The following is a 25,225-nucleotide window of genomic DNA, read 5'->3' as shown; positions in this document are numbered from 1 at the left end:
GCAGTACAAAATTAACGTAATATTAATACTCTCATCATGATTAGTTCCGTACCTATATCTTGATGTACTGACATAGACCATGTCGATGTCCATTGTCCATCACAGATAATACCGGTAACATAATTTTTTTTTCCACTGTAAATATGTTCAAATAACGCAACGGTAACGTTGAAAGCTCTTCTGAATCAAACTTCACCGAATAAATAGAAGCCATTTAAGCCGAATTCATTTTCCAATTCTTTATTTTTGATGGTTGATGATAGTGACTAATGAACTCTTTTTCACAAATTGGTTGACATAAAAAAGTATCCAAACTGTGACCGTCTCTATTTTTTCTTTGGAATGTATTTCAATAAATTTATTTTGTTCGAATGAAATAATTGCAACTATTTATAAATACGAATTCTAATACAAAATATGCGATATTTACATAAAAAATTCTAAATATTTTCAACAATATTCAGTTTTTTTCCCCATCCAATTTCGTATGCATGTGTATGAAATACAGTATAAGCGATAATGTCTAATGAACAATTTCGATTGATGTGACTACAATGTACATATCAAATGGATTTTTCGCCATTTAATTCCAGATTTCCTGTGCACAAATTCTTCATCGATAGTTCCGTCAAAATCTCGACAAACGTAACGATATTCGTGTTTTTGGCAATTTGATTGAGAACAAAGTAATTGCCCAGATGTCCTTTATCGGTTGCTTGCATGATTTGTTTACGCGAGACGGACATCAATGAACGTCGTCGAAGAATTTCAATGCGAATGTTTCGGCTGTAGTAGACGACCGCCCAGTAAATGAGATTTCCGAACGATACAATCAACTGGCAAATGTACCACATCCAAATGATGACAAAAATTTTCTGGTTCAACACATTCAGCGGCAATAAACAGAGTGCATCGAAGATTTGGGGTGATCCAGACGGACCATACGCTTTGTATTCGCATTTGGCCGTTCGTGGAAACACTAAGTCACTGTACATTATCCATTCCGGAACATTTCCTGGATTCAATTAAATTGATCAGAGTTAAATTTTAATGCGATCTCAACAAATGTGTTTCAATGAGGAGAAAAAAAAGAGCATGAAATTAAACGTGAATAAGGTTCAAAACGCCACATAATTACCCGTAATCAATGATGCAGTAGCACTAGAATATGTCAACCAAAATCCAGGAATCACCATGTTCAACACCAAAATGTTCAATGCCTAGTGGTAATGAGAGAATAGAAAATGAAAATGTAACATTTGACAATCGATAAAAATGAAATCTACACTTACAATGAGAATAACGCTAAGGATTTTGCAGCCAATATACTGGGTAGTGTACAGCATGTGCGCACGGCCCGCGAATTTGCCACTGAAGTAATTGATAACATCACTCTTTTTTTCATTCCAATTGGTTCGGCCGAACGATGCATCTGTGGAAAGAACGTCAGAAAAAACGCGTCAATTAAAAGTATGGACGATTTTCATCACCAAAGCAATGATCTGGTGAACCAATGTTTCGAAAAATCAGCTTTTGCATAAAATCCAATTTGAATGTATAATCGAAATCCCTTTTACCTAGATTATCGCATAGTTTGTGAAGCAGTCCGCATTCCGCCACTTTCCAAACGTAAGCTGGGACGTATGAAATTACTGCTTGAACTAAAAATTGATAAAAAAAACGATTGATTTCGATAAATGTGGTAAATTGAGTGAGGTGTTGACACGGTAGGATAGTTCATAATACTGTACCGAGGAGCAAAAGTGGGACCCATTGATAGTATCGCTGGTGGATTTTGTTCTCTTCACTGTGATCAAAACAACTGAGAATGTTATCTGAAGAATGCAGGAAAGAAAATCATAAGCATTGAATAACGGTATCAGCACATGGCCGCTCATGCTAAATGACACATTGGGAATTTATGTTTGGATACTGATAAGCATTTTTTCGCCAACATTTCTTTTTTCATTGGCGAATATTTTTGCTTACGATATACGATTTTTGAATTCGCATGTCAGCTTCAGATGGAAAAATCAAAACCATTGACCTAACCTATCTCACAAACAACCATAGTTTTCAACCACTCAAAAGCCACGTGGTGGTTTTTCAAATGACGTCAATTGCCGGCCATTTACCTTTACTATGATCCTTGCAGATGTATGTTCCAATGCTCCAGCAGTAATTGTCCATAATTGGTTTGCGCTTGCTCTCGCTGTCGATGTAGCAGTCGATTGATGCACGAAGCAAATCCATTGCCGTGAGTAAAATCGAAAACAGAACTAGCAGTGCCGTTGTGAATTTGGTGTTGAGCAAAAATATGGTATCAGACGTTGTGAAATGTTTCACATTAAATAATTTGCCAATGGGCTCAACAATTTTAAACATTTTGATTGATTTTCAATTTTTCTTTTCAACCAGACAAAAATCGATGTGTTTTTGCAACAAATTTAACACGAGAAATGAAAATTACAACCGAAATAAAACAATACAACTTGACACGTGCAACGCCGTCTCTAGAATGATACGTTGTGAATGGTGCAATAGTGTTTACCTCGTTCGCAACCGATATCACGCCATTCGCACCGGTGATGATGTTCTGTTTGCTTTGGTATAGTTGTTGTTGTCTTTTGTCAAAATCTCTTTTCATCGCTTTCGCATCATTTGAAATACAATGCATACAACTGTCACAATTGCTACGCACATCCATTTTACAATCTACCGATATTTTATTCATAGTTTCGATTTGATTTGCTAATGACAATAATATTTTAATACGCATTTTGATTAACTGATATGAATAACATTCCACAATGAATTATCTCTTCTACTAAATGAATTCAATGATGATAATTAGATTTGCAGTTTTTTTCTACGGATTTTGCACGCTGAAGCACATGACGTGCAATCGCATGTCTTGCCGTATTTTAGCTAAGACACGCATAACATGTTTTTCGCCCTCATCAGAAAGTTGCGGAATTGCCTCGAGTGCTTCGCCAAAGAATGACTTTGCCGTGGAATTGCTGTATAATTTCAATATGTCTCTCAGAAATCGAATATCAATATTGGCTTGCAATGCTCCATTGGCGCTGAAACGTTGCACACAAGTCAGCAGACGTGCCAATTCCTCGGCCACCGTTTGGATGATTGGCTCGAGTATAGCTCTCAGTAGTAACGGTGAAATTGCAAATATCTCCGAATAAACGCCGACCTTTTGAGAAAATGGGAAAAATAAATTTTGGTAAAAAAAAATCGTTGTTCAAATCACAATGGGTTTTAATGCTACATACTCCCAAACTTACAAGATTATCGGCACATTCGTGTGCATATGGACGTAGTCCTTCAGCACTGCTGACCAAATCCCATTGGAACTTTCCGATGTACATAGACGGTTCGATGGTGCCAACAAGCGGATCGCTCTTGTGTTCCACAAACGTTTCAACGATACTGCTGACCAGTTTATTGACATTCATCCGCCCATCCTCGAACACCATTTTCGAAATCGGGTAGCCGTTCTTCGTGAGAACCGTATTCAAATGTGCGAAAAACTTTTTGTTGCAATACAAACAATTGGCCAAGCAACACAGTAGCTTCTGATCCCATGAGACGATTTGACGCCAACTTTTGTCATCGCCATGTGGTTGTATCGATGAATTTGCTGATGCTGCAAAACCGATCAATTGGCATACCAACGGTGCTGGCTGAGTCGTATCACATTTTTGGAAAGCCAATGTTTCGATCACCTCACAAAATGTGGTCAACAGCTCTCGTGTGCGTTGTGAAATATGCGGTAAACCTTCCGATTGATCATCGAGTAGTGCTGTCTCACGGATTTCTGGTTTTAGACATGCGTTTAATCCTTCTTCCAAATGTTCTACAACAATTTCTTCAAACATATTCGGTAAATTGGTTGCGCCCGGAAAATCGGGCACTGAACCTAAACTCCATGTCTCTTTTTCGTCCAAACACTTCACTTTATCGATGGCCTTCTTGAAAATGGTCGACAAACAGAATAATCGAATCTGATTGATCAATTTTTGGATGATATCCAACACTTCGCTGGGCAAATCAACTCGAATCAGCGTTGCATATGCAATGCGAACATATCGAAGACACTGTGAAATCCATGGAATGAACTGAATTATGGTGGAGTTACTGGTTGCCGGCCATGATGGTGTAGTTCCCGTATTGTAGTTTCGTTGACCTGATGCTGAGAGGATTGCATTCCGTAAATACGAACAGAATGTTTCGATCGATGTAATGATAATGCGTTTGAAAACACCCGGTTTCGGTTCGCTCAATCCGCGTAGCTCGCCAGTGAAATAAGCCTGCCCTAAGCGCCATAAGTCTGGCAATTGACTTGCGGCTACTTCACAAACTTCTTCACAGAATAGCACACGAGGCGGTGCATCGTTACCATCGCGACCTTTGGCCGGTGGTTGATTGTTTTCCCTTGGCGCATGCTGATCGAATATGGTTTTTAGAGTTTCATCCAAATATTTAGCGCGTGCTTTGATGGCATCCCATGCGGCATCCGTTTCTGGAATCTCTTCCGCAATTTCCAAACCATTTTGTTGCATCTCCAAACTGGTTAAGGCCTTTACTAGCTTCTTTTGCTGGTCCACACTCTGTGGCATCAAACAAATTTGCTGATGTAGCTCTTTTCGAATTCCAACAATTCGACGGTCTACTTCTTCTAACACCTTACGAAAAATCTACGAATGGAATAGAATTTTTGGGCTATTTATCTCAATTGGCCAATGCTTTATGATGCAAACATTTACCGGCACATCCGTTTTGCCAAATAGATTCTTCGCTCGTGCATAATCGTTTATGACAATATCGTACTCCTTTCGCTTGGCACTTTGCTCCACCGATTTTGGCAGGCAGAATAAAAATCTAAAAAATGAAATAAGAAAATCACAATTTTAAAGAAATAACCGAATTAGTTTTATCAATCGAAATAAACGAAACATTTTTTCAACAATTACTTGTGTCGCGATAAGGCAAAAAGTGCTGCTCTCATTGTATCGGCCTTTTCCCGTCGGTACAACACATCCGTAAATAGACTATTCGATTCAATGATTGACTCTTTGATTGCCTTCTCCAATTTGCAAATGGGTTCAGCCGTCTCGGTCATATCTTCTTCGTATTTATCTCGAAGCATCATCAGTGTGTCCAATTGATCCATGACCGCACCAGCATTTGCTTTGAGAAAAGACAATTGACCATCACGTTGACTTTCGACTTTGCGCCGCAGATACGACAGTCCCGCTTTTAAATCATCAAATGACGTCGTATTGTGGTGTTCCAATAGAAACCAGCCAGGTGAAAAGTTTTCTTGTGACAAATCACCCGATTGCTCTGGGAAAATATCTCTCAAATCTTCAGTGAGTTTTTTGACGTTTCCTTCAATCGACAATCCCAGTGGATCTTCTTGGGTGTATTTTGTAGGTGCCAGAGATCGTCTGCCCCATGCCAACGATTGCATCGGTGATTCTTCGATCCAAACGGCTGATTCTTTGAGCGGCCCAATCGTTTCATGATACGCACGAAATTGAACGGTTGAAGAACCAATGCCACCGGACCTTGTTGTAACTATAATATCGCCCTTGCCTTTGCTCGATCCAGTTCGTGCAATAATCTTATTCGGTGATTTCCATTCGGCCGATAACAAACAATCCGAATCACATATCGTCAAACCTGTTGAAAAGCAATAAGTTTATTGAGTTGAAATCGTGCAAAAGACGAAATATTAGGTGATAGATAGCAAAACACCTACCGATTAGATCTTCAGCTCGATTGCCAAGAAACTCTCCTCGAATCGTTATTTTGGTGCCGGGTGGACCTTCCTTCGGCGACAGCCCCGTTACCACAGGTTGTCTTCTTGTCATTTATACACTCAGTTTATAGAACTAATCCACCAAAAAAACTCGCACAGAAAATACAAATTTCACTACAACAAAACACTAATCATTTAGAAAAGTGGGTAGCGATGAGCTGTCAGTTTGTTTTCTTTGCAAGAAACTGTCAAACAAGTGTCTGTGCACTTTATAAGGTTACCAAATTAACAGTGTATCAAAATGAAATGTCAAAGTCTACACATGAATGAAAAAAAAAAATCCGGTAGAAAATTATTTCAATTGCAATGACTGGAAATACAATTGAACATCACTCAGTTATTGCCCAATTCACTTATTCGTCGTCTTTGGTTTCTGTTACAAGTTCCAATTGAAGATTAATCAACTCTCGTAGCTCTTCTGTATATGTAAGTGGAGCGGTTTTTGTCGTGCGATACTTCACTCTTCGTCGCTTCAAATCTCTTCGCAATTTATTCAAATCGGTAAAATTATTTGAATTCGAGCGTTTTGCATCGATTTTCTGTCCGATATTCACTACAGTTTCAAGATCAATTGATTTCGTTGATTGTGCAACGACGGTGTTCTGTGTCCTTTCATTCGAAGTTGAACCGACCAATTCACACTTTTCAGCTACGGCTTGCTCTTTATACTGTGGCAACTTGTCTTTTGTCCAGCCAAATTCTTGAAGCAATCGATTCACTTGATTTTCATATGTTTGAACTGTTTTTCGAATTACTTCCAGCTGTTCTAATCTCTCGTCTACGCCAGACATCCTCACTTACTCGTTGATCCAATCATCACAACTGACGCAATTTTTTTTATAAACAATGGATAATTTGACAGTTTTCGAGAATGTCGAGAGTATGACATATATGATGTGACATCAGTTCTCCAGTTGTTTGCGTTGAAGTGTCAAATCGTATGTGAGGTTTGTATATACAGTATTTAGGTGACGATGAAAAATGGATGACGTTGCGTCCGCACATAGTGAAAATTTAAATTTAAGAAAAATCCAACAAAAACTTTTGCAATGGGAGAAAAAAGAGTGCTCCTTATCGCATCTAACGCAGTGTCAAATTGATGCAATCGATCAATTGAATGAGTGTTTGCAGCAAAAGACCGCCAAAACATCTTCAGATCTGGTGAGTGATGATGCATCGACAACAGTTCGTTCGAATTTTTCGTGGTTTTTCATTTTGATTTATTCAATCTTAGCAGTCGCTGCAGAGTGGTGATTCAAGTGCAAGAGAAGGGAATTTTACAAAAGATGGCAAATTTAACATTCCATCGAATACAATCGATTCAACGCAGGATTTTTTCAATTGGTACAACGATGTCGAATCACAATTGTACAGCGGCAACGATAATGTGTACCGACAGTACTATGATCAATTGTCCAGCCGAAGAGATGAATGTGATAATTTGTTGGCTAAAATCAATTCCGCATTAGATTCACTCGATGAACTTAAGACCGAATACAATTTTGTGTCGAATAAGACGTGGTCATTGAACTCTGGCAGTGAGAAGCTGATTGCTGAACAAAACAAACTGATTGGCATTACCGATGAAATCAAACGGCGCCTACACTACTTCACCCAAGCAGAGAATCTTTTGCAAATTCTACAAAGTTCAACGATTTCAGTGTCTAGCGAAATATTCGCCCAAACATTGACGCGAGTTGATGAATGTATTGCGTATATCAAAGTCAATGTGAGTGAAATGATTTGAAAGAGAAACAATTTGGTTGTGAATTTTTCATAAAATTTTACCTTTTTTGTCGACTTTATAGAGCAAATTCAAGGATTCAGCCACCTACTTAGCAAAACACAATCAATGTTTAGCCAAAGCAGTGCTTCTCATAAAGAATTATCTAAATCATATGTTCACCAACACAGCTGAACAAATATCGAACATGAAAGATGCACCGAAAAGTGGTGAGTTCTAGTCCATTTCATGTCTTCTCTTCCAATTCCAACATTTGAAATCAATAACTGACTACGGGAAAACGTCTAAATTTCAGGAGATCAATCGTCTGATACGGCTTTCGCAATGTACTATGGAAAATTCCAAGGTATCGCTCCAAAAGCATGCCAAATCATTACACTTGTTGAGAGTCGCATTGAAAAAAATGTGGAATACGAATTGCTTTTGATTGAAATCCATAAAATGTATTTGACGCAACGAGCGGGAGTAAGTTTGATCGATTTGTACAGACAACGTATATAGCTCAAATCACCACTAAACTTTTACTTATGTAAATCTAATTTAGATCATGAGTTCGGAAATTGAGGCAGCCATTAAAAATCTGACTGCTTCGTACAAAGGTGACCATTGTGCATTGGTTCGATCATCATGTGCGTTCATGGTGCATGTTTGTCAAGATGAACATCGGCTATTTTACCAATTCTTCACGAAACCATCTCAACAACTGACGTGAGTTGGTAACTCATTGGGATAAAAATCGTTAAAATTTATTTCCGAAACGTTGTTCACAATTTTAGATCTTATTCGGAGGGTATCTGCACAATTTTGTATGACACTCTGCGGCCGTACATCATTCATATCAATCACTTGGAAACTCTGGCGGAAATTTGTGGCATTTTGAGGATTGAAATGCTCGATGAACATGTGGCACATCATGGTGAGTAGTAGTCATTCGTACATGGAAACAGTGTAAGCCAATTCAAATTAAATTCATGAATTAAACGCATTTCCAGCTGATTCACTGGAAGCCTTTGGCAAGATATGTTTACAACTTCTGCAAGATGTTCAGGAGCGGCTTGTTTTCCGTGCTCATCTCTACTTGCAATCCGATATATTGAATTACAAGCCATCCGGTGGTGATCTGGCATACCCAGAAAAATTGGAAATGATGGAGGTAAACAGAGGCACAAATCAAAAACCAATTTAAAAAAAACCAAGAGTCAAAACATTTTCTCTCAATTTTTCAGAGTATTGCAAATTCCCTGAACGAAACTATGGTACGGAGTAGTGCGTCGATTGTTTCAATGAGTTCGGTGCACGACTCAAAACACTTGCCACGAAGTAAATTTACAATAATATTTTCACATTGATACGTTTTGCTAATAATAAAACTCATTCTCCTTAGATTCACCGGCCGATTTGCATGGGATGTGGTATCCAACGGTTCGTCGAACGCTTGTGTGTTTGTCACGATTATATCGATGCATTGATCGCCCAGTATTCCAAAGTCTTTCACAAGAAGCCTTATCGTATTGCATTCAGAGTGTGTCGCATGCAGCTCAATTAATTGCCACGAAAAAGACTTTCATCGATGGCGAACTCTTTGAAATCAAGCACTTGTTGATAATCCGTGAGCAAATCGCACCATTCCGCGTTGATTTTACTGTCCGTGAAACGAGTTTGGACTTTAGCAAAACAAAAACGGCCGCATTCAGTTTGTTGCAAAAACGAAAGCAACTTTTTGCCATGGATAGCAATAATGCACTGTTGGAATTCCTGTTCGATAGTACGCCACAAGTCAAGGAGCACGTTCATGATTCACGTAAAGATGTTGATCGTCACTTGAAGTTGATTTGCGAGAATTTCATTCGAGATGCTACCAATTTATTGATTGGCCCAGTTGTGTCGTTTATTGAGAAAGCGCAGGCTTTACTCAAGGCAAATGCATCGGCTCCAAGTGAAGCGCAACTGCCACAAGGCGGAGCAAAAACGGTGAATTATGTATTGCGACAAACACCGTGGGCAAGTCCACAACAAATTAGCGGCGTGATTCAAGAGTCGCAACGTCTCATCAAAAGCAAATTAACCGGTCTTCAACGCGCAATGCTTCTATATTTGGCAAATAAAGACACCGAATTCATTCTGTTCCGACCGATTCGAAATAATTGCATCAGTGCTTTTGTCAAGTTGGAACAATTGTTGAGCACGAACGGCTATACGAAAGACGATATGATCATCACGAGCTGCCCAACCGCCGATCAAATTTCTATTTTGTTATCAAGTGCCAGTTTAGTGGCTGAAGAAAGTAAACCGGAGGCATCAAGGAAAATCAGCACCACATCAAACAGTGGTCGCGACCAAATTATAAAAGAAGAGGAGCAAAGCAAAACGGCCGTAAAGGAGGAAATGGTAGTCACGCAAAGCATAAAGGCAGAAGAAAAACCGAAATCTTCAGAAACACCAGTTAGCGAAAACGTTGAACAAATTGTACAAGAGTAGGGGCGTTTGAAGTTATATTTTATTATTATGAGCCACAAAAAAAATATATATTTTGAAATGATGTTGAATAAAAACCTCATGAAAAACTAAACCAATTTCAATTGGAATTCATCATTTACCAATGTCTACAGATTCGAGATATTTGTCTCCACAAAAAGAAATGTCTCCACACCATTCCATTGATTTGTTAATGTCATTCAACAACTGTCACAATTTTCCATTATATTTGAGTCTTGTGTATCGGATGGACAGCTGTATTTTCATCTAACAATTACGTAATGACAAAAAACACAAATTTTTCCGTAAATAAAATAATAATTTGTTTGGTTTTAATTGATTTTTAGCGAAACAATTTAGTGAAGAATTGAATGCGATAGGATGGCCACTCCACCAGTTCAAGATCTACCTCCACCGGGTGGCTATAACCCAATCAATTTCAAGCGTGTTCAATTGAAGCCAATTCTCAGTGCAAAATTGATGTTTGCTGGCTATGCCGCACTTACGGCCGGTGCATACTACATGTACTATTTGACGGATCAGAAAATTACGCGTGAAGAGATCGAAATGCGCTCCTGCCGAAATGTTATGTTACCAATTGTGTTTGCTGAACGTGATCGCGAATACTTGAAGCAAATTCGACGTAATCGAGATGAAGAAGCTCGGCTCATGGCCAATGTTGAAGGATGGAAGGTGGGCACCTGGTTCGGTGAACCAGTTTACAAAACAGTTAAAAGCGATGATTGGATCGATCCAAGTATCCAAGAATTCTATTGCCATACAGCCCACAAACACTTCTTGGATCTTGCATTGTTTAAACACTACACGTAAAACAGCGACGACTGAGTCGCCCGATTTTCCATTCATGCAAATTATCTAGAGTCTGTAATCAGAAGATAGTTTTTAAATAAATCCATATAAAACATTGAAAATGATATTGTTTCATTCATGCGAATTTCATTATTGTTGGTGACTTTTAGACCTATGCAAATTTTACTTTTTTCCCTCAGTCTATTTTGTAACTTTTCATCGTCTCGGTATCAATCTCGAATATCTCGAAATGTATTTGTGTGTGTGTGTGTATGTATTTTGACATTTTGCATTTTATCATTCGCGTTTGCTCACATCAACCTGTTTTAATGTTCTATTCATCGTAGCGCACACAATGCTCGATTGTACATGTCAAACGCTAGAATATAGTCAATGTTTATTGTGTGCGGGCACACACAACCTATATATCAGTGTGTAATTAAATGCTCAAATTAGACGATGTAGTTGATATAACAAAAAGAAAATATGAAATAGAGAGCAACAACAATAAAAAAAAATAAACTCAGAAAGAGAGCTCATTGCATTCATGTCCTGCTATGAATGAAGTTGATGTTTGCGTATATTTACGCTCATTTTTGGTCGAATAGGTGTGATAATTAGTGTTTTTTTTGCAAACTCTATCATATCCATTGGATGGTGAATTCCTTTCTTTCGGGGTTTGTGTGTCAGTGACGTAAATTTTCTATGCGAAGTTTTACTTTCTCTAACATTTCAAATGGCAACAGATTAAAGTGATTTATTCATACGGTTCGCGGAATTTCTACGTAAACCCAAATCCAAAATGCGCGACATAATTTTCGGAATTTTTTCATTCGAATAACATATGCAATCGACAGACATTCACGTGTGTGTCGTGCATTAAATAACTACTTGCGGGAAATATTCGCTGTATGGTGTTCGTTTAGCTCCAAAGTCATGACAGGATATGGTTAGCGCCGTGTGAAATATATATTGCGTTTGTAAATATGGAAACTGGTGAAAATATAGTTCAAAATTTAATTGGGAAAAGCTCAAATGGTTTGAAAAATAATAACAATTCGATACAATTGAATGGCTCCCCTGTGGCGGATGAGACATTCGTCGCCACCAGTACAAATAGTATTGTAATTCACAAGGATATTGGATTCAGCGATGCGAATGAATCACAAAACAATACGGATATACAGAAGCCTAACGTCTTCGAATTGATTGGCGGCAATAAAAACTGTGATCGTGAAACTAGCGATTGCAATAAGAAAATCATTTTGAATAACAATGATTTGGCCATTGGGTTTGTTGACGACGACGAAGAGACGAATGCTGAAAACCAACGCGACACAACTACTTTTAATCATTGCAATTCGGATGAAGCCAATAAAGGACATGAAAATAACATCGGTCAGTAAATTTTTTCGTACACTATCATTACGTATTCTGGTTGTGAATTGAAAAAAAAAATAAGAAAACAAAGTTCAAAGTACAACATTGATTTTTTTTTCTCCACAACGATATAATCACATTCCATAGCGGGAAAAAAGTTAATTAATTAGCCTCTGCCTTGTTGAATTCTGACTTGCGCCACACTCAGCGTGTGCATTCAATGTGTGTTTCATTGCACTATGAGTCAATTGTGGTGGCTCTTGGAACTGCGTTTAATTCAACTTTGTAATTAAATTGAATTAATGCATCGCATCATTCAATCGAAAGATGAGCTAATGTTGATTCTATAAACGTCGCACCAAGCGTTGAGCTGCTGCTGCTGTTACTGTAATTCGATATAAATGACAAGGCAGCAAAGACAACTTTTCAAATCTAGTTCAATTAACTTGTGTCAATTAACGTATTAACACTTGTTTTAATAGAGACATTTACAGCCTATAATTTTCCGTTGCAATACCGATGATTGAGTTAATTTGGTTCTAACGAAATCTCTTCTAATTTCATTGTTTTTTTTCGCTTTTTAGATGTCATTGTTTCTACAAAAGAGCCCACCGATGTGGGCATTACTGTAAAAGAGAACGAGCCCACAATTATCGGATCAAATCATGTAGACGGAGCTTGCTCGAATCCAAATCTAACGCCATGCGCGGGAGTTCGTCGAAAATCGCCAGTAACAAAAGCCAATACCGAAACAAATGTGCAATTTAATGAAACATCGAGTACGGGCAGTGGAACCAAAAAGAAAATTCGCCCAAATGCAACGACATCAAAAACATCACCAAATCGTCAAGATTACTACAGCATTTGGACGGCAAGAGAAGCATTCGAAACAAATATTGATGGGAATCAGAAATCGATATCGAATGAAATTGCGGCACCACCGTTGCCGCCTCGAAATCAAAATACAGCTAGTCAATTGCATCGGCCGCTCGAGCGATCGTGGCCGCCACGAGTTTCACGCGTTAACAAACCATCACCAGTTGTCAATGAAAATGTATTTCAATTTGATATCATCGACATTGATGATCCAGTCAATGGGGCTCATGATGTGGTTCCCGATTTTCAGCGAGTCGATTTTATTCCGGGAGAATTTTTCGACGAACGACACAAAGAGAACGGAGTGAAAACTATTAATAATAATAATCGTGAAGAATGTGCACCGTTGGCCACTCCCGAAACCGATGGCAGCTCAGAAATGAATGTTTTGAAAGGCGCAATGAAAACGCCGGAAAATGTGATATTGAAACCATTGCTGAAAAAGAAAATCGGCCCAGACAATTACATCAGCACAATTTTAACGCAAAAAATGGCGGTCGCGGTAACGGCACCGCCACCCAAAAAGTTTGAATTTCCACCAAACGATGGAGCAACGAGTTCGATAAGTAATCTAGTCACAAATGAAAGTACGCAAACGAATTCCGGGCCGACTCCATGCGAAATAATCCCATTGAAACCACACAAACCGCTGTCACGGCAATTGTCAGCGAATAATGCTCATACGTCATTCGAATCAAATGATAGCCCAAGACATGCAATGAATCATGACGAAGTGAATCGTCACTTTACATTGTGCAGAAAACCATCGTTGACACGACAACGAAGTCCACCGTCCGGTTCGTCGACCCGTTCGGTGTCTCCGCTTGATCATATTACGTCTTCGCCAGAAGGAGCGGCACCTTTGGCTCAAATCACAACGAGGAACAGTCGATCGTCATCAGATAGAAGTCGATCGCTAACTCGAACCGGCGACTTGAGCACACATAACACCAGTAATGGTCCAATTTGTCCGCCGACACCTACACACCATGCCAGGCGGTTCCGTTCACTTTCACTGAGTATGGGTGCGCCGGAGCTACGATCAAGAGAAAGATTTTTGATGGACAATCCATTGGCCGATATGAGGCAACCCATGAATCTCACAACTGAAATGCGAGAAAATGGCGAAGGAAATGAGAGCTCTTCTTCGCTGACGCATATTACAAGCACTCGTTTGCCGTCGATACCGGAACGAGCCCGGCCAGTCACCACGACCGATGAAGAGCTGCCTGGCAGCTGGGAAGCTCGCATGGATTCACAAGGTATAGAAGTAAAGTAATAAGTAATTTATTACTTATTACTTTGATTTTATTTCTGTAATAAGATGGACTTATTACTTATTCCGCACCTTGATGAGTAATAAGTAATAAGTCCATCTTATTACAGTAATTTTATTACAAAGTAATAAGATGAGTAATAGGTAATAGGTCATCTTATTAAAGTAATAAGTAGGTAATAAAGTAATAAGAATTACTTGTTTTTACTTCTATATCACAAGGCCGAATTTTCTACATTGATCATATGACACGCACAACAAGCTGGCAGCGACCCGGTGGAAGTGGACCAATCTTTGGTAGTGGTCGAGAACAACATCGTCAACAGCTCGAACGACGTTATCAATCTATCCGACGTACAATTACCAGCGAACGAAATGATATGGCTCAATCGAATGGATCGCCACGAATGGATGGTTCGGAATCGGGCGCTGATGAAATCCATCCGGCCGTTAAATTGTTATGTCGACCCGATTTCTATTCAAAACTGCACACAAACGAAGAAGCCTTGATTGTTTACAATCGAAATGCAGCGCTCAAACACATGATACTACGCATACGCCGTGATATTAACTGCTTTGAACGGTATCAATACAATAAGGATTTAGTTGCTCTTGTTAATTGTTTTGCAATTGATCGCGATTTACCCATTGGCTGGGAATCCAAGCTCGATTCGACCGGTAAGCAATTCTTTGTCGATCACACCAATCGAAGAACATCGTTTATGGATCCAAGACTACCAATTGAATGCCCACGGATTCGGCATCTACAACAGCAAATTGAAGCGGCTCCGATGCCACCACCACGGCCAGCACTTATGCCACGACCACCGACAAGCTCACCAGAAATACCTGTTGCGTATAATGATAAGGTAAAACGATTTTTTCAACGTTACAAGGAAAATGAATCGAAGAAAGTGTTGCTGTTATCGAATTTAATCACTTTGCTACATATTTTTGGTTTCAGGTCGTTGCGTTCTTAAGACAACCGAATATTCTGGAGATTCTCAAGGAAAGGCATGGACAATCGGCAGTATCGAGGTCGTTGCGCGAAAAAATCAATGCCGTACGCGTTGAAGGAACAACAGCTCTCGAACGGCTTGGTCATGATTTGCAATTGACTATCTTATTGAGGTAAATTTTGCAATGGCTTCTACTCGTCAAAATTGGTTATTTCATTTATAGGGTGTTTTCTATGCTATACGATACGATCGGATATATAATTGCCATTTTTTCCTCGTTTTTCAACGGTTTCATTTAATAGCTGCATATCTAAGTGTGCCGTTACTCGACCAATTAGTATGAACGCGAAAAAAATGCGCCTTCCAATAATCTTTGTGTGTATGCGTGTGTTGTGCTAGTATGAGGGTTCCGATTTTTATTCTATTTAAAAGTCTTTCCAGAACATTCTGTTTGATTACATGAATAATAAATGATTGCGACGATATGCTTCGAAAGGCAAACATAAATATGCAAATTAGATGACTAGATGCGGGCACATGCGAAATTTCAATTGAAAAACAAAACAGGCTAATGTTTTTAATCAATAATTCTCCATGTCTTGAGACCATGTAATCCACATGTGTATATCTTTTGAATTGGTCTCGCCTTTCGATATTTAAAATAATAAAAATAGACGGATAAAATGAGTCATATCAATTTAAAAATTCAACCGCCTTTTTGTTAACGAATTAAGCAGCCGCTTGAGTTTTGGGTTCTAAATTGCGGAAATTCATTAATTCTTCTCGCCATTCATTAAGCTTAATTGAATACGTGAGGGGGAATGCGATTCAACAAAATAGAATCATTCTAATCAAATTCGTATTGATTCATTTGGAGTTTTGAGTATTCGTTCTAAAATTTTCGCCTTGATGGTAATTATTTGAAGAAAAAGAAGCGGCAACAACATTGTCGTCATATAGACAAAAAGATAGAGAAACGAACTCTAAAATTCCGACTCAGACGGCAGTTTCTATTTACAATTGTTGTCATAAACATAAACATTTATGATCGAAAATTGACAAAACCTGTTTAGTGTTTCACACATTGTTAATTTAATTGTTCTTACTCGTGTCATCCTGTTCGCACATGTTTTGATTTATTGCAAATCAATCAGCTTGAAATTCGATTCGATGCAATATTTGAAGAGAAGAAAAAAACGAATCGTACGTTTGTAAACAAAACGTAATAAATATCTGTAAACAAACAGAGATTTCTTGAATTACTCATTACAATGGGCAATAAAAGCACGAAAGGTGTTTTGATTATTCTGGCGCTTCTTCAATATTTGACGTCGTTCGGAAGCTCATCCAATGGGTGATTTGGCTGCGTTGTCAGAAAAAATGACTTTATCATGACGAAACATCAATAATTTCACTGAGAGATTCGACGATCGAACAAACATTTTATCTGCATTCATTTCACAATGCAACGTGTGATCCAATTGAAAATAGCCATTGTTGTCCGGTCGACTTATTTCATTATAACTGTCATATAAATCATTTCAAATGCTCATATTTGTTTGTTCAACTTCGGCTTTTCTGAGTAAAGAAATTCTGTTTGGTTTCCGGTTTAATAATAATTGAGCGTTATTGTTTTTTATTCCACCAACAGCTGGGGGGAGGGTGCGGCAAATGATAAATTTAGAACATTTGCGCTCGAAAATAGATATCTTAGAATAAATATGTCGTTTGGAGTTGAATTCATGAGCCATTTAATGGTATTCCGTGAATTGTCTCAATGACCGTGTTGTTTTTTGCGCAGTTGAAATGGTCCGTGTTTGAATTACAAATGAGTTAATTTTCAATCGATATGAATCATTATCATCATTATATGGGTGTAAACAAAAATGTGCAAGAATCGATAAAATTCGATGAAAATTTCACCATGAAATCAAATGTGAATGACAATGGCTCAATATGTTAACACGACAAAGAAAAAAGGACATCCCAATAATTGCACCTAATTCGGAAATGATAGCACACTGCAGAAGGTCTGTAAACAGATTGCCAGAGATAAACAGTGAAAACACGATAAAAAAATATCAATCAACTGAGTAATGAGTGTGGCATTTGGTTTTTTTTTAGATAATGTTCAACATAATAACCGATACGATTTTTGTGTTTCCGTTGGTGCTTAATCAATACAGTTCTGCACGCGGGAAACTTTTTAAAAGCAGAAAAAAACAACAGCAAAAAGCAATTATTGAGATAATACGATGGTTACTGTTAGCAGAAAAAAAAGACAAAAAAAAACGAACAACGATATAATTGGCCGATCGCTCACACTCATACATCAAAAACAGTCGTTCGCTCGTTCGTTCGTTCGGTCGGCAGACGACCACGATGTATGAGTCAATCGATCTGCTTGGTCTGCTCAGCGCATTTATATTTTCACTCGTTCGTATTATCCATTCGCACTTAACTGCCGCCAAACTGTATAGAATTTCATATCTCTCCTTCATATTGGATTCTAATGGAGTGTGTTGATGAAAAAAAAACGAAACGAAACAAAAACAAAACCCAGCCACATGCGCTGGGCGTTTGTGTGTGAAGTGCGAATTGTTTTTGCTTTAACATTTGTTCTTCATGCGTGCAATTGACTACAAACAGACATATCAATCGGTGCAATGTGTGTGGTGCGGCCTCCGTGGATTTCGTCGGTTGGAAATTAGTTTGCCGCTATAAGCAAAGGCGCGCGTATCGATCTCACCCGAACTCAGTTCGTTTCAAGTAGTCATAACGGTTTGTTGGTTCCTCTCTTCGGCCGCGCGAAATTATTGCCGAAATTTTGTGTTTTAATTGCCACGGCAAATAAATTAATTCAAAATCCGTTTTCCCAACACTAGAATGAACTTGAAAGTAAATTACATACGTTAAACATAATAAAATAGACTTTCGATTTCGGTAACCGTTGCTGCAACGAGTCTGCAGTTGTTTTCGATTCTGTGTTGTGCACCAGTGATTTTTCAATGCTTTGTTTATGTTTAAAAATCGATCATTCAAGCTACGACTGAGAACATAAAATGCACTGCATTTATTATTGAAAACAAAATAAAAATAAAATAGCACCGGAAGTTGGCATTTTAATTGCTCAGTGAGACTCAGTGATTTGTTTGCAGATAGTGAGAGAGTTGTACCATCCAATCAATTTGTTTGTGAGGTTCATTCCATAAAAGAATATCAACCACATGAATATGGCATGCATATTGCTGTATCCAATGGAGCATTGACTCTTTAGTACACACTTTGTCTTTTTTTCCCAGTGAAATGAACTGTATTGTTTGTGATATGCATTTTAGAAATATACAAAATGAAAACGCTCACCTGTTCAGCAAATAAAATTAAATTATGACATAAAAATGGAGATATATCGTGTCGGTTTATCTGGAGGAAACACACTTGATGAACTCAAATGCAATTTTTATTACTCACGCAACGATTCGGTTCTGAATTTTGTAAGCGAGATCTAGATAGAAGATAGTAGAGATATAAGTGTCAGCTACAAATTTTCCTTTGGAATACGGTTAGCGGCAGAAAATATTGTACTTCTCTGAATTTCAAATGGTTCTCGCATATTCGATGCAATTGAACTGCATTATAGTCCATTAACCTACAAGAAATTGTTTGGTTTCTCCACCCGGCTTCGTGCCATTCCATTGGATTAAAGATCAAACATTAGCGATGCTTGTGACCATTGTGAACTACCGTGCATTACAAGAAATTGATCTCTTTTTACGCCCGTCGTAAACACATCGCCAATACATCCAATACCGGACATTTTTCCACGGCGATACAAAAGCATTTTTGAACTTATCACATTGTTCCCATTCGTATTCAATTACATCGTAGCTGTTGCCGTTGTAGCAAGCGTTCGTCATGCATGTAAGCCTTTCGCGAGTACAAAGTATGAAACCTTAGCCGTGAATTTAATTAGAATATCATATTTCGTTTTCTTTACATTGATTTGACGAAAACTAGATGAGCTTTGAGAATACATGTAGTCGGTTTTAAAATGAACAAACGATTTATTTATTACTCCATCAAACACATTCGAATCGGTGACATTCTTTTCTAATGCCAAACCCATTACGGCGGCCCGATAAGACATTAACATTTTACATGCTGTCTCCCTCCATTTTTTGACTATTTTCACTTTTAACTGTACCATATTACATTTTACCGCAGAAAACTAAAGCAACCGACTTGTTTCCGGACTGTGGCCAAAGTAAATCGATGTCGCATGGCAATTTGGCATTACTTTTATCTATGCCGTAAAGGGCAAATAATTTATAACAAAATTCTTTTTGGAATCCATTTTCTTTGACCTTCACATCATTTCAAAATGTTTCGACAAATTTGCGATGAAAGAAATATCAAACGCTTGAAGAAAAAGAATCGCCCATCTACCTGAATTGAAATATTGTCTCGCAGTTCGTTTTTCATCAATATATTCAAATGAGTGTCATTTTTGTTTTTGACGTAGACATGCAATCAAAGCGTGACCATTAACTTAATCAGTATGTCATTATTCACAAGAACTTTTTGTCAGTCAGTCGGTTTTTTGTTTGTTTGGCTTGTAGAGACATTAGACCATGGGTTAATATTGCCAAAAAAAGGAATAAACAATATAAATATGCGAATTTTAACTGATAAATTCGAATTGTTTCAACAAGTTTTCGTTTACCATTTGAACTGAAACGATAACGGTGCAATTTTGTTTTACCTTTTGATCGTATAAAAGGTTCTTCAATAAGAGCCGACTGGTTAGCACGCGAAATCCTCGATGAAAATTATTGTTAACTACGTAACATTTTTTGCTGAGTGATTCTGAAATAATCACAAGTGATGAGACCTTTTGTCTGCTCTCTTTTTATAATGCACAAGGCTGCAACTAAGCATGAATCAGTCCTAATTGCGTTCGATGTGTGATTAGATATGATTACCCAAGTTTTTTTTTCACACATAAACCCATTGCGTATTCAGATAACATGCGTAATTGATCGTATTTTGTGTCAATTCACACATTTTTATAGATATGGTTTTAATGCTCTAATGGAATTGATTGATTTGAACAAAATCAAAATGCCAATCGTCCCACATCAGATAACGTTTATCAACTACAATGTATTCAGAAAAAAAAATTGGCGTGTGATCCAATACTTGACCATTGTCTATAGATTGCTAAAAATCGACAGATTTTCCAGCAAGTGATTCACATTGAAAATCACTTTTGTTATGGCTTCATGGAATCATCCCCATAAATAAGTCCGAAATATCTCCAACAATCCCAAATTACTCAAAAATTGGTTTATAGCATTTGCCGAGATGCCACAGTTGATTTATTTTTCATAATTAAGACAAATTAGAGAAACCAAATGCAATCCTTGCTTGCGGCTCTTTGAATTCTTGCTTCATCATCGCTTGCACTTTTCGTGACTAATTTCATAGCGTCTTTTGTTGTCGTCAGTATTTTGGTTTGGTTTGCATTAACATTTTGGTTTGCTCACTAGCTCAGTCTCTATTCACTTCATACTATAAGTGAATTCAACGGATTGTTTTATGTTGAAGATTTAAACCAATCTACGTGCCCTCCAATCGAAAAATAGAACCAAAACGTCTTCTTCAAACAACTAACTTTGTTCCATGAATCATAACGTCATAAAATCTGTTGTTGACTCTTACGATAAACATCGAATGTTTGAAATTGTGCACGTTTCCGTTAAATATCAATGAATGAATATCATAAACAATAACAGTCTATTCAGATTGAATACTTTCGAGTGACTAATGAATGAGCCTCTCGTAATCATCAATCCAGAAATATAAACATCAAATCAGCTCGCGTCTGCTGAATCAATTCAAGTACGCATTACGACAGTAGTCGCACGACGAAACAATTAATCCCGATGGTGAAATAGATTGTGCGAATTGACTCACATTGACTGCAAGGAGGAGATGTAATCGTCCGAGTGCAAGAACCACTTAAAGTGAATGATGTGAATTTATAAATAAAAACACAACGATAAATAAAGACATTTAATTGACCAGTGAATGGATATCTTATCGAATTTCGGTCTCATGTGTACGCAACATTTCGCTGGCCCGTGATTCTACATTCCAAATATCGACTGAAAATGAATTTAGAGTACTTTGGTCAACAGAATGGGATTCATCACGAAGGCAATATCGATCGTTTTTCAACTGTAAGTGTCACACCACTTTAAACACTCGTTGTGATGAAGGAAAACCATTTAAAGTACTTATAAACAAAGTTTCAACGGCTGAAGTGTAAGATTATTCAAGTTTGAAGTGTTCCAATCATTTGCGATTATTCAAAATATATCTTCTGCCTTTTTTTTTAAAGGAATTATCTTCAATCCACTTGAAATATACTTTAATTTTATCTAAATCAATCCTTTTAAAAAAGAAATCAATGAATCCAAACACGTAATTGAATTGTTTTACTCTGAACGAAAAAAAATCTTATCAATTTTAAACGAAACCAACCCATTGCCAAATTGAGGAAATATCGCAAAAGTTTTGTTCGCACCTCTTATTGAAATTATCAATTTTTTCGCGAATAATTAAAAAGCGGCTCGCTTTGTTTAAGTGTTGCTTAGCCCGTTCCTTGTGTGTAGCTAATTTCCGAGCAAACACAGGCGCAATAATGTAGTAGTAGCGGCCCGAGTATTTATTCATATTAGTCATTTTTCACACCTCACATTTTATTTGGCGAAATAAAAACAAAAGAGCCATTTAAATATTGTATAAACAATGTAGATACGGTAGACTGTTTGGGCGATCCGACTCGCTTAGAAATTAGCGCCTCAATTCGGTGTATTTATCCAATTATGACAACGAATTTAAACGATATTCTTCAGACGATTCGATCAATATTTGCGCATACTAATTCATGCGATTTATGCATGTTATCTGCTCTGTAAGTACCATTTTTCCACTCAGTGTATCGTTCGCACAAACAGAAGCTGATATTGTTAAATGTTTCATGATCATTGGCCATGTTTGAATATCATATTAAAAGTATGGCGCGCGCATTAACATTGAATTAGGTTACCAGAATCAATGGCGAACAAATTGAACAAATGATAAAAATTCTCTTTGTTTTTTTTTCTCCTTTTTTCGCAGTCTTTTTGAGCAAGAGATAATGAGCTATGTACCGGTACAAGCTAGAAGTCCACAAGGTTCACCAAATTTGAACACAAATCGCATCGCTCAACGTGCACCGCCGCCATTCCGACGTGACTTTGAGGCAAAACTTAGAAGCTTCTATCGAAAACTTGAATCGAAGGGCTATGGTCAAGGACCTCACAAATTAAAGTAAGTGATTTAAATGAATACAATTTAGATTGAAAATGGTATATATTAAGTGTTTAGCATGTCTTTAGCACTGAGAGGTAGGTAAAAATGTGTGCGGAAGAGGAATTTTTTTCATTCAATCAGCACCTTGCACTCCTCTTCCGTTACAATTCTACCCACTTTATACGAAAAAAAAAACGAAATTAGATTTTAAAAAATTCAAATTCTTCGAAGAAAAAACATAAGAAAACAATTTTATTCGAAACAAATCTTCCTTTCATTAGGCTCCACATTCGTCGATCACATTTATTGGAGGATGCATTCCGGCGCATAATGTCAGCAAACAAAAAAGATTTACAACGTGGCCGATTGGCTGTTATATGGGATACGGAGGAAGGATTGGACTATGGTGGGCCGTCACGTGAATTTTTCTTCTTGCTATCACGCGAATTATTTAATCCTTACTATGGCTTATTCGAATATTCCGCCAATGACACGTACACGGTGCAGGTGTCACCTTTATCAGCATTCGTTGACAATTGTCACGATTGGTATGTTTTTTTTAATGAATTTTCCATGTACTTCCCAGTGAGCCAACATCAAATCATTTTGTGTGTGAATTTCACTTATATCTTAATCCATTTTTTCGATCTTAGGTTCCGATTCAGCGGTCGAGTATTGGGACTGGCATTGGTTCATCAATATCTTCTCGATGCATTCTTTACAAGGCCATTCTACAAGGCGCTATTAAAATACCAGGTTTCACTCAGTGATTTAGAATCGTTGGACATGGAATTCCATCAATCGCTGCAATGGTTGCGAGACAACGATATCGGAACGGGAAGCTCGTTAGGATTAACTTTCTGTGTTACTGAAGAATTGTTGGGACGCATTGTCGAGCGGGAATTAAAACCGGGCGGAAAATCGATTGTTGTAAATGAGCGCAACAAAAAAGAATATTTGGAACGAATGGTGAAATGGCGATTGGAGCGGGGCGTTCAAGAACAAACCGAATCACTTGTTCGAGGATTTTATGAAGTGGTCGATCCACGGCTTGTATCAGTTTTTGATGCACGTGAATTGGAACTCGTAATTGCCGGTACGGCTGAAATTGATATCAATGATTGGCGCAGTAATACGGAATATAGGAGTGGATACCACGATGGACATCAGGTGATCATTTGGTTCTGGCAAGTGATTGAAAAATTTACCAACGAACAACGGCTACGATTACTTCAATTCGTTACGGGCACATCGTCAATTCCATACGAAGGATTTTCGGCTTTGCGCGGTTCAACTGGACCCAGAAGGTACGAAACCGATTGATTTAATCGAATATTATTTTATTATAAATCAAAATGATTTTCTAATGAAAAATTCTCTCGTTCCAAAACAGATTTTGCATCGAAAAATGGGGAAAGGCTTATGCACTGCCACGTGCACACACTTGTTTCAATCGTCTAGATTTACCACCTTATCAATCGTTAAATATTCTACACGAGAAACTTTTACTTGCCGTTGAGGAAACCAACACATTCGGTATTGAATAAGACGTGTGAATATGACCGAAAAAAAAGAAAGAACATTTGGATTATCACTTTTGATACAAACCAAACATGGAGTTACCGTTTTTTATCCCTTAAGCAGTTATGGTCAAACGTGGCCAGCGCGATTTCTTAGCGAGAAATATTTTTTTTACTTTTTTTCACGCTTTTAAATGTTCCTAGCTGTCGTTTTGCGTTCTCTTGGGCCATGGGGTTTATAGCTGGTAGAACGAAGTATCCATTTTTATTCGAAGAACCTTGACGTGCCCTTTTAAAAATTGTGTGTAAAATTTCGTTTAGAATATAAGCTTTCATGATTTTTCATTTGGCCGATATTTATGGTAGAGTTCATTTTTTTGAAAACGTTCTATTTGCTGAGCTAAGCCGAGAATGACATAACTCTGAATGTCGTTGAACCGAATAAATGTGAAGTGAAATTCGGTTGGATTGGAGCACAGGAGTTCTACACTTCGCAAACACTTCTTTTTCCACTTAGCTGTAGCAAGACGTTTTGCCTTTGAATTGAAGCATTCCACCAAAATAATTCCAATTTTTTTCTCGCACAGATTTATAAACACACACACACACACCGAATATTTTACGGAATCTAATCTTAATCGAATATCTTTCAATAGTACATCCCAATTGCAATTGATACAGTTCAATAGTTGAGAAATGAATATACAAATTGCATTAATGACAACAAGATAAAAATCCCAAAAATTATTTTGAATAAGGATTTGACCATTTTTTTTAAAACTTCCATTAAATAGCGAAAAATAGTTAAGCATCACGATTTGAATTGAACTAACGTTTAAGATAGATGCTATGAATGTTCGACGGATCCGATTTTATGTTAAGATTTAAGAGAGTTAAATGTATCTAGTCAAAATAAAAACCGTTTAATTCAAATGAATGGTGGTCATTTTATTTTCTCATACTTTCCGATTACCCAGGTGCAACTAA

The 25,225-nt window shown here is 37.6% G+C and overlaps 5 protein-coding genes across 7 annotated transcripts; 3 read left to right on the top strand and 2 right to left on the bottom strand.

Moving 5' to 3' along the window:
* Nucleotides 1–224: 224 nt before the first annotated feature.
* LOC129579546 (innexin inx5-like) lies at nt 225–2,585 on the bottom strand. The gene is made up of 6 exons (XM_055469693.1): nt 2,136–2,585; nt 1,752–1,835; nt 1,578–1,661; nt 1,293–1,432; nt 1,139–1,220; nt 225–1,015 (listed from the first exon to the last, which is right to left on the bottom strand). Exons 1-6 carry the CDS (start codon nt 2,383–2,385, stop codon nt 564–566), a joined length of 1,092 nt encoding a protein of 363 aa, XP_055325668.1. The 5' UTR covers nt 2,386–2,585; the 3' UTR covers nt 225–563.
* A 121-nt stretch (nt 2,586–2,706) lies between these two features.
* On the bottom strand, nt 2,707–6,712 carry LOC129579518 (exocyst complex component 2). Its single transcript, XM_055469669.1, has 5 exons — nt 5,780–6,712; nt 4,989–5,700; nt 4,782–4,896; nt 3,300–4,712; nt 2,707–3,208 (listed from the first exon to the last, which is right to left on the bottom strand). The coding sequence occupies exons 1-5, from the start codon at nt 5,889–5,891 to the stop codon at nt 2,870–2,872; spliced, it is 2,691 nt and encodes an 896-aa protein (XP_055325644.1). The 5' UTR covers nt 5,892–6,712; the 3' UTR covers nt 2,707–2,869.
* Nucleotides 6,713–6,747: 35 nt separating this feature from the next.
* Nucleotides 6,748–10,156, top strand: LOC129579532 (conserved oligomeric Golgi complex subunit 3). Of its 2 annotated transcripts, none has more exons than XM_055469682.1 (9): nt 6,748–7,000; nt 7,077–7,568; nt 7,648–7,792; nt 7,879–8,048; nt 8,128–8,291; nt 8,360–8,499; nt 8,576–8,736; nt 8,810–8,903; nt 8,968–10,156. In XM_055469682.1, the coding sequence occupies exons 1-9, from the start codon at nt 6,821–6,823 to the stop codon at nt 10,059–10,061; spliced, it is 2,640 nt and encodes an 879-aa protein (XP_055325657.1). In that variant the 5' UTR covers nt 6,748–6,820; the 3' UTR covers nt 10,062–10,156. The 2 variants fall into 2 exon arrangements, with proteins under 2 accessions (XP_055325657.1, XP_055325651.1); XM_055469676.1 differs by having other exon boundaries at nt 7,074–7,568.
* A 57-nt stretch (nt 10,157–10,213) lies between these two features.
* On the top strand, nt 10,214–10,990 carry LOC129579550 (NADH dehydrogenase [ubiquinone] 1 alpha subcomplex subunit 13). The gene is made up of 2 exons (XM_055469703.1): nt 10,214–10,336; nt 10,406–10,990. The coding sequence occupies exon 2, from the start codon at nt 10,440–10,442 to the stop codon at nt 10,887–10,889; it is 450 nt and encodes a 149-aa protein (XP_055325678.1). The 5' UTR covers nt 10,214–10,336; nt 10,406–10,439; the 3' UTR covers nt 10,890–10,990.
* Nucleotides 10,991–11,164: 174 nt separating this feature from the next.
* On the top strand, nt 11,165–25,175 carry LOC129580296 (E3 ubiquitin-protein ligase HECW2). Of its 2 annotated transcripts, XM_055470595.1 has the most exons (8): nt 11,165–12,266; nt 12,833–14,386; nt 14,623–15,269; nt 15,365–15,531; nt 22,545–22,736; nt 23,000–23,266; nt 23,372–24,025; nt 24,112–25,175. In XM_055470595.1, the coding sequence occupies exons 1-8, from the start codon at nt 11,855–11,857 to the stop codon at nt 24,263–24,265; spliced, it is 4,047 nt and encodes a 1,348-aa protein (XP_055326570.1). In that variant the 5' UTR covers nt 11,165–11,854; the 3' UTR covers nt 24,266–25,175. The 2 variants fall into 2 exon arrangements, with proteins under 2 accessions (XP_055326570.1, XP_055326571.1); XM_055470596.1 differs by lacking the exons at nt 11,165–12,266; nt 12,833–14,386; nt 14,623–15,269; nt 15,365–15,531 and adding an exon at nt 17,797–21,601.
* Nucleotides 25,176–25,225: the final 50 nt, after the last annotated feature.

This window comes from Sitodiplosis mosellana, unplaced genomic scaffold (genome assembly GCF_009176505.1).
Source record: "Sitodiplosis mosellana isolate CC-2019 unplaced genomic scaffold, AAFC_SMos_1.0 Smas_scaffold_1, whole genome shotgun sequence".
In the NCBI taxonomy this organism is placed as follows: domain Eukaryota; kingdom Metazoa; phylum Arthropoda; class Insecta; order Diptera; family Cecidomyiidae; genus Sitodiplosis; species Sitodiplosis mosellana.
The sequence above is the reverse complement of the archived record's forward strand: the minus strand, read 5'-3'. Positions and strand labels throughout refer to the sequence as shown.

Excerpts from the sequence above, each read along its gene's own strand:
- LOC129579546 (XM_055469693.1), bottom strand. The coding sequence starts at position 2,385 with ATGTTTAAAATTGTTGAGCCCATTGGCAAATTATTTAATGTGAAACAT. Across the intron at positions 1,836-2,135 it reads CTGCAAGGATCATAGTAAAG|ATAACATTCTCAGTTGTTTT; the intron begins GTAAATGGCCGG and ends TGCATTCTTCAG. Across the intron at positions 1,016-1,138 it reads TACTGCATCATTGATTACGG|GAAATGTTCCGGAATGGATA; the intron begins GTAATTATGTGG and ends AATTGAATCCAG.
- LOC129579518 (XM_055469669.1), bottom strand. The coding sequence starts at position 5,891 with ATGACAAGAAGACAACCTGTGGTAACGGGGCTGTCGCCGAAGGAAGGT. Across the intron at positions 4,897-4,988 it reads TTTGCCTTATCGCGACACAA|ATTTTTATTCTGCCTGCCAA; the intron begins GTAATTGTTGAA and ends TTCATTTTTTAG. Across the intron at positions 4,713-4,781 it reads TTGGCAAAACGGATGTGCCG|ATTTTTCGTAAGGTGTTAGA; the intron begins GTAAATGTTTGC and ends TTCCATTCGTAG.
- LOC129579532 (XM_055469676.1), top strand. The coding sequence starts at position 6,821 with ATGGATGACGTTGCGTCCGCACATAGTGAAAATTTAAATTTAAGAAAA. Across the intron at positions 8,049-8,127 it reads ATTTGACGCAACGAGCGGGA|ATCATGAGTTCGGAAATTGA; the intron begins GTAAGTTTGATC and ends AATCTAATTTAG. Across the intron at positions 8,500-8,575 it reads TGAACATGTGGCACATCATG|CTGATTCACTGGAAGCCTTT; the intron begins GTGAGTAGTAGT and ends ACGCATTTCCAG.
- LOC129579550 (XM_055469703.1), top strand. The coding sequence starts at position 10,440 with ATGGCCACTCCACCAGTTCAAGATCTACCTCCACCGGGTGGCTATAAC.
- LOC129580296 (XM_055470595.1), top strand. The coding sequence starts at position 11,855 with ATGGAAACTGGTGAAAATATAGTTCAAAATTTAATTGGGAAAAGCTCA. Across the intron at positions 15,270-15,364 it reads CTGTTGCGTATAATGATAAG|GTCGTTGCGTTCTTAAGACA; the intron begins GTAAAACGATTT and ends TTTTGGTTTCAG. Across the intron at positions 15,532-22,544 it reads CAATTGACTATCTTATTGAG|TCTTTTTGAGCAAGAGATAA; the intron begins GTAAATTTTGCA and ends CTTTTTTCGCAG.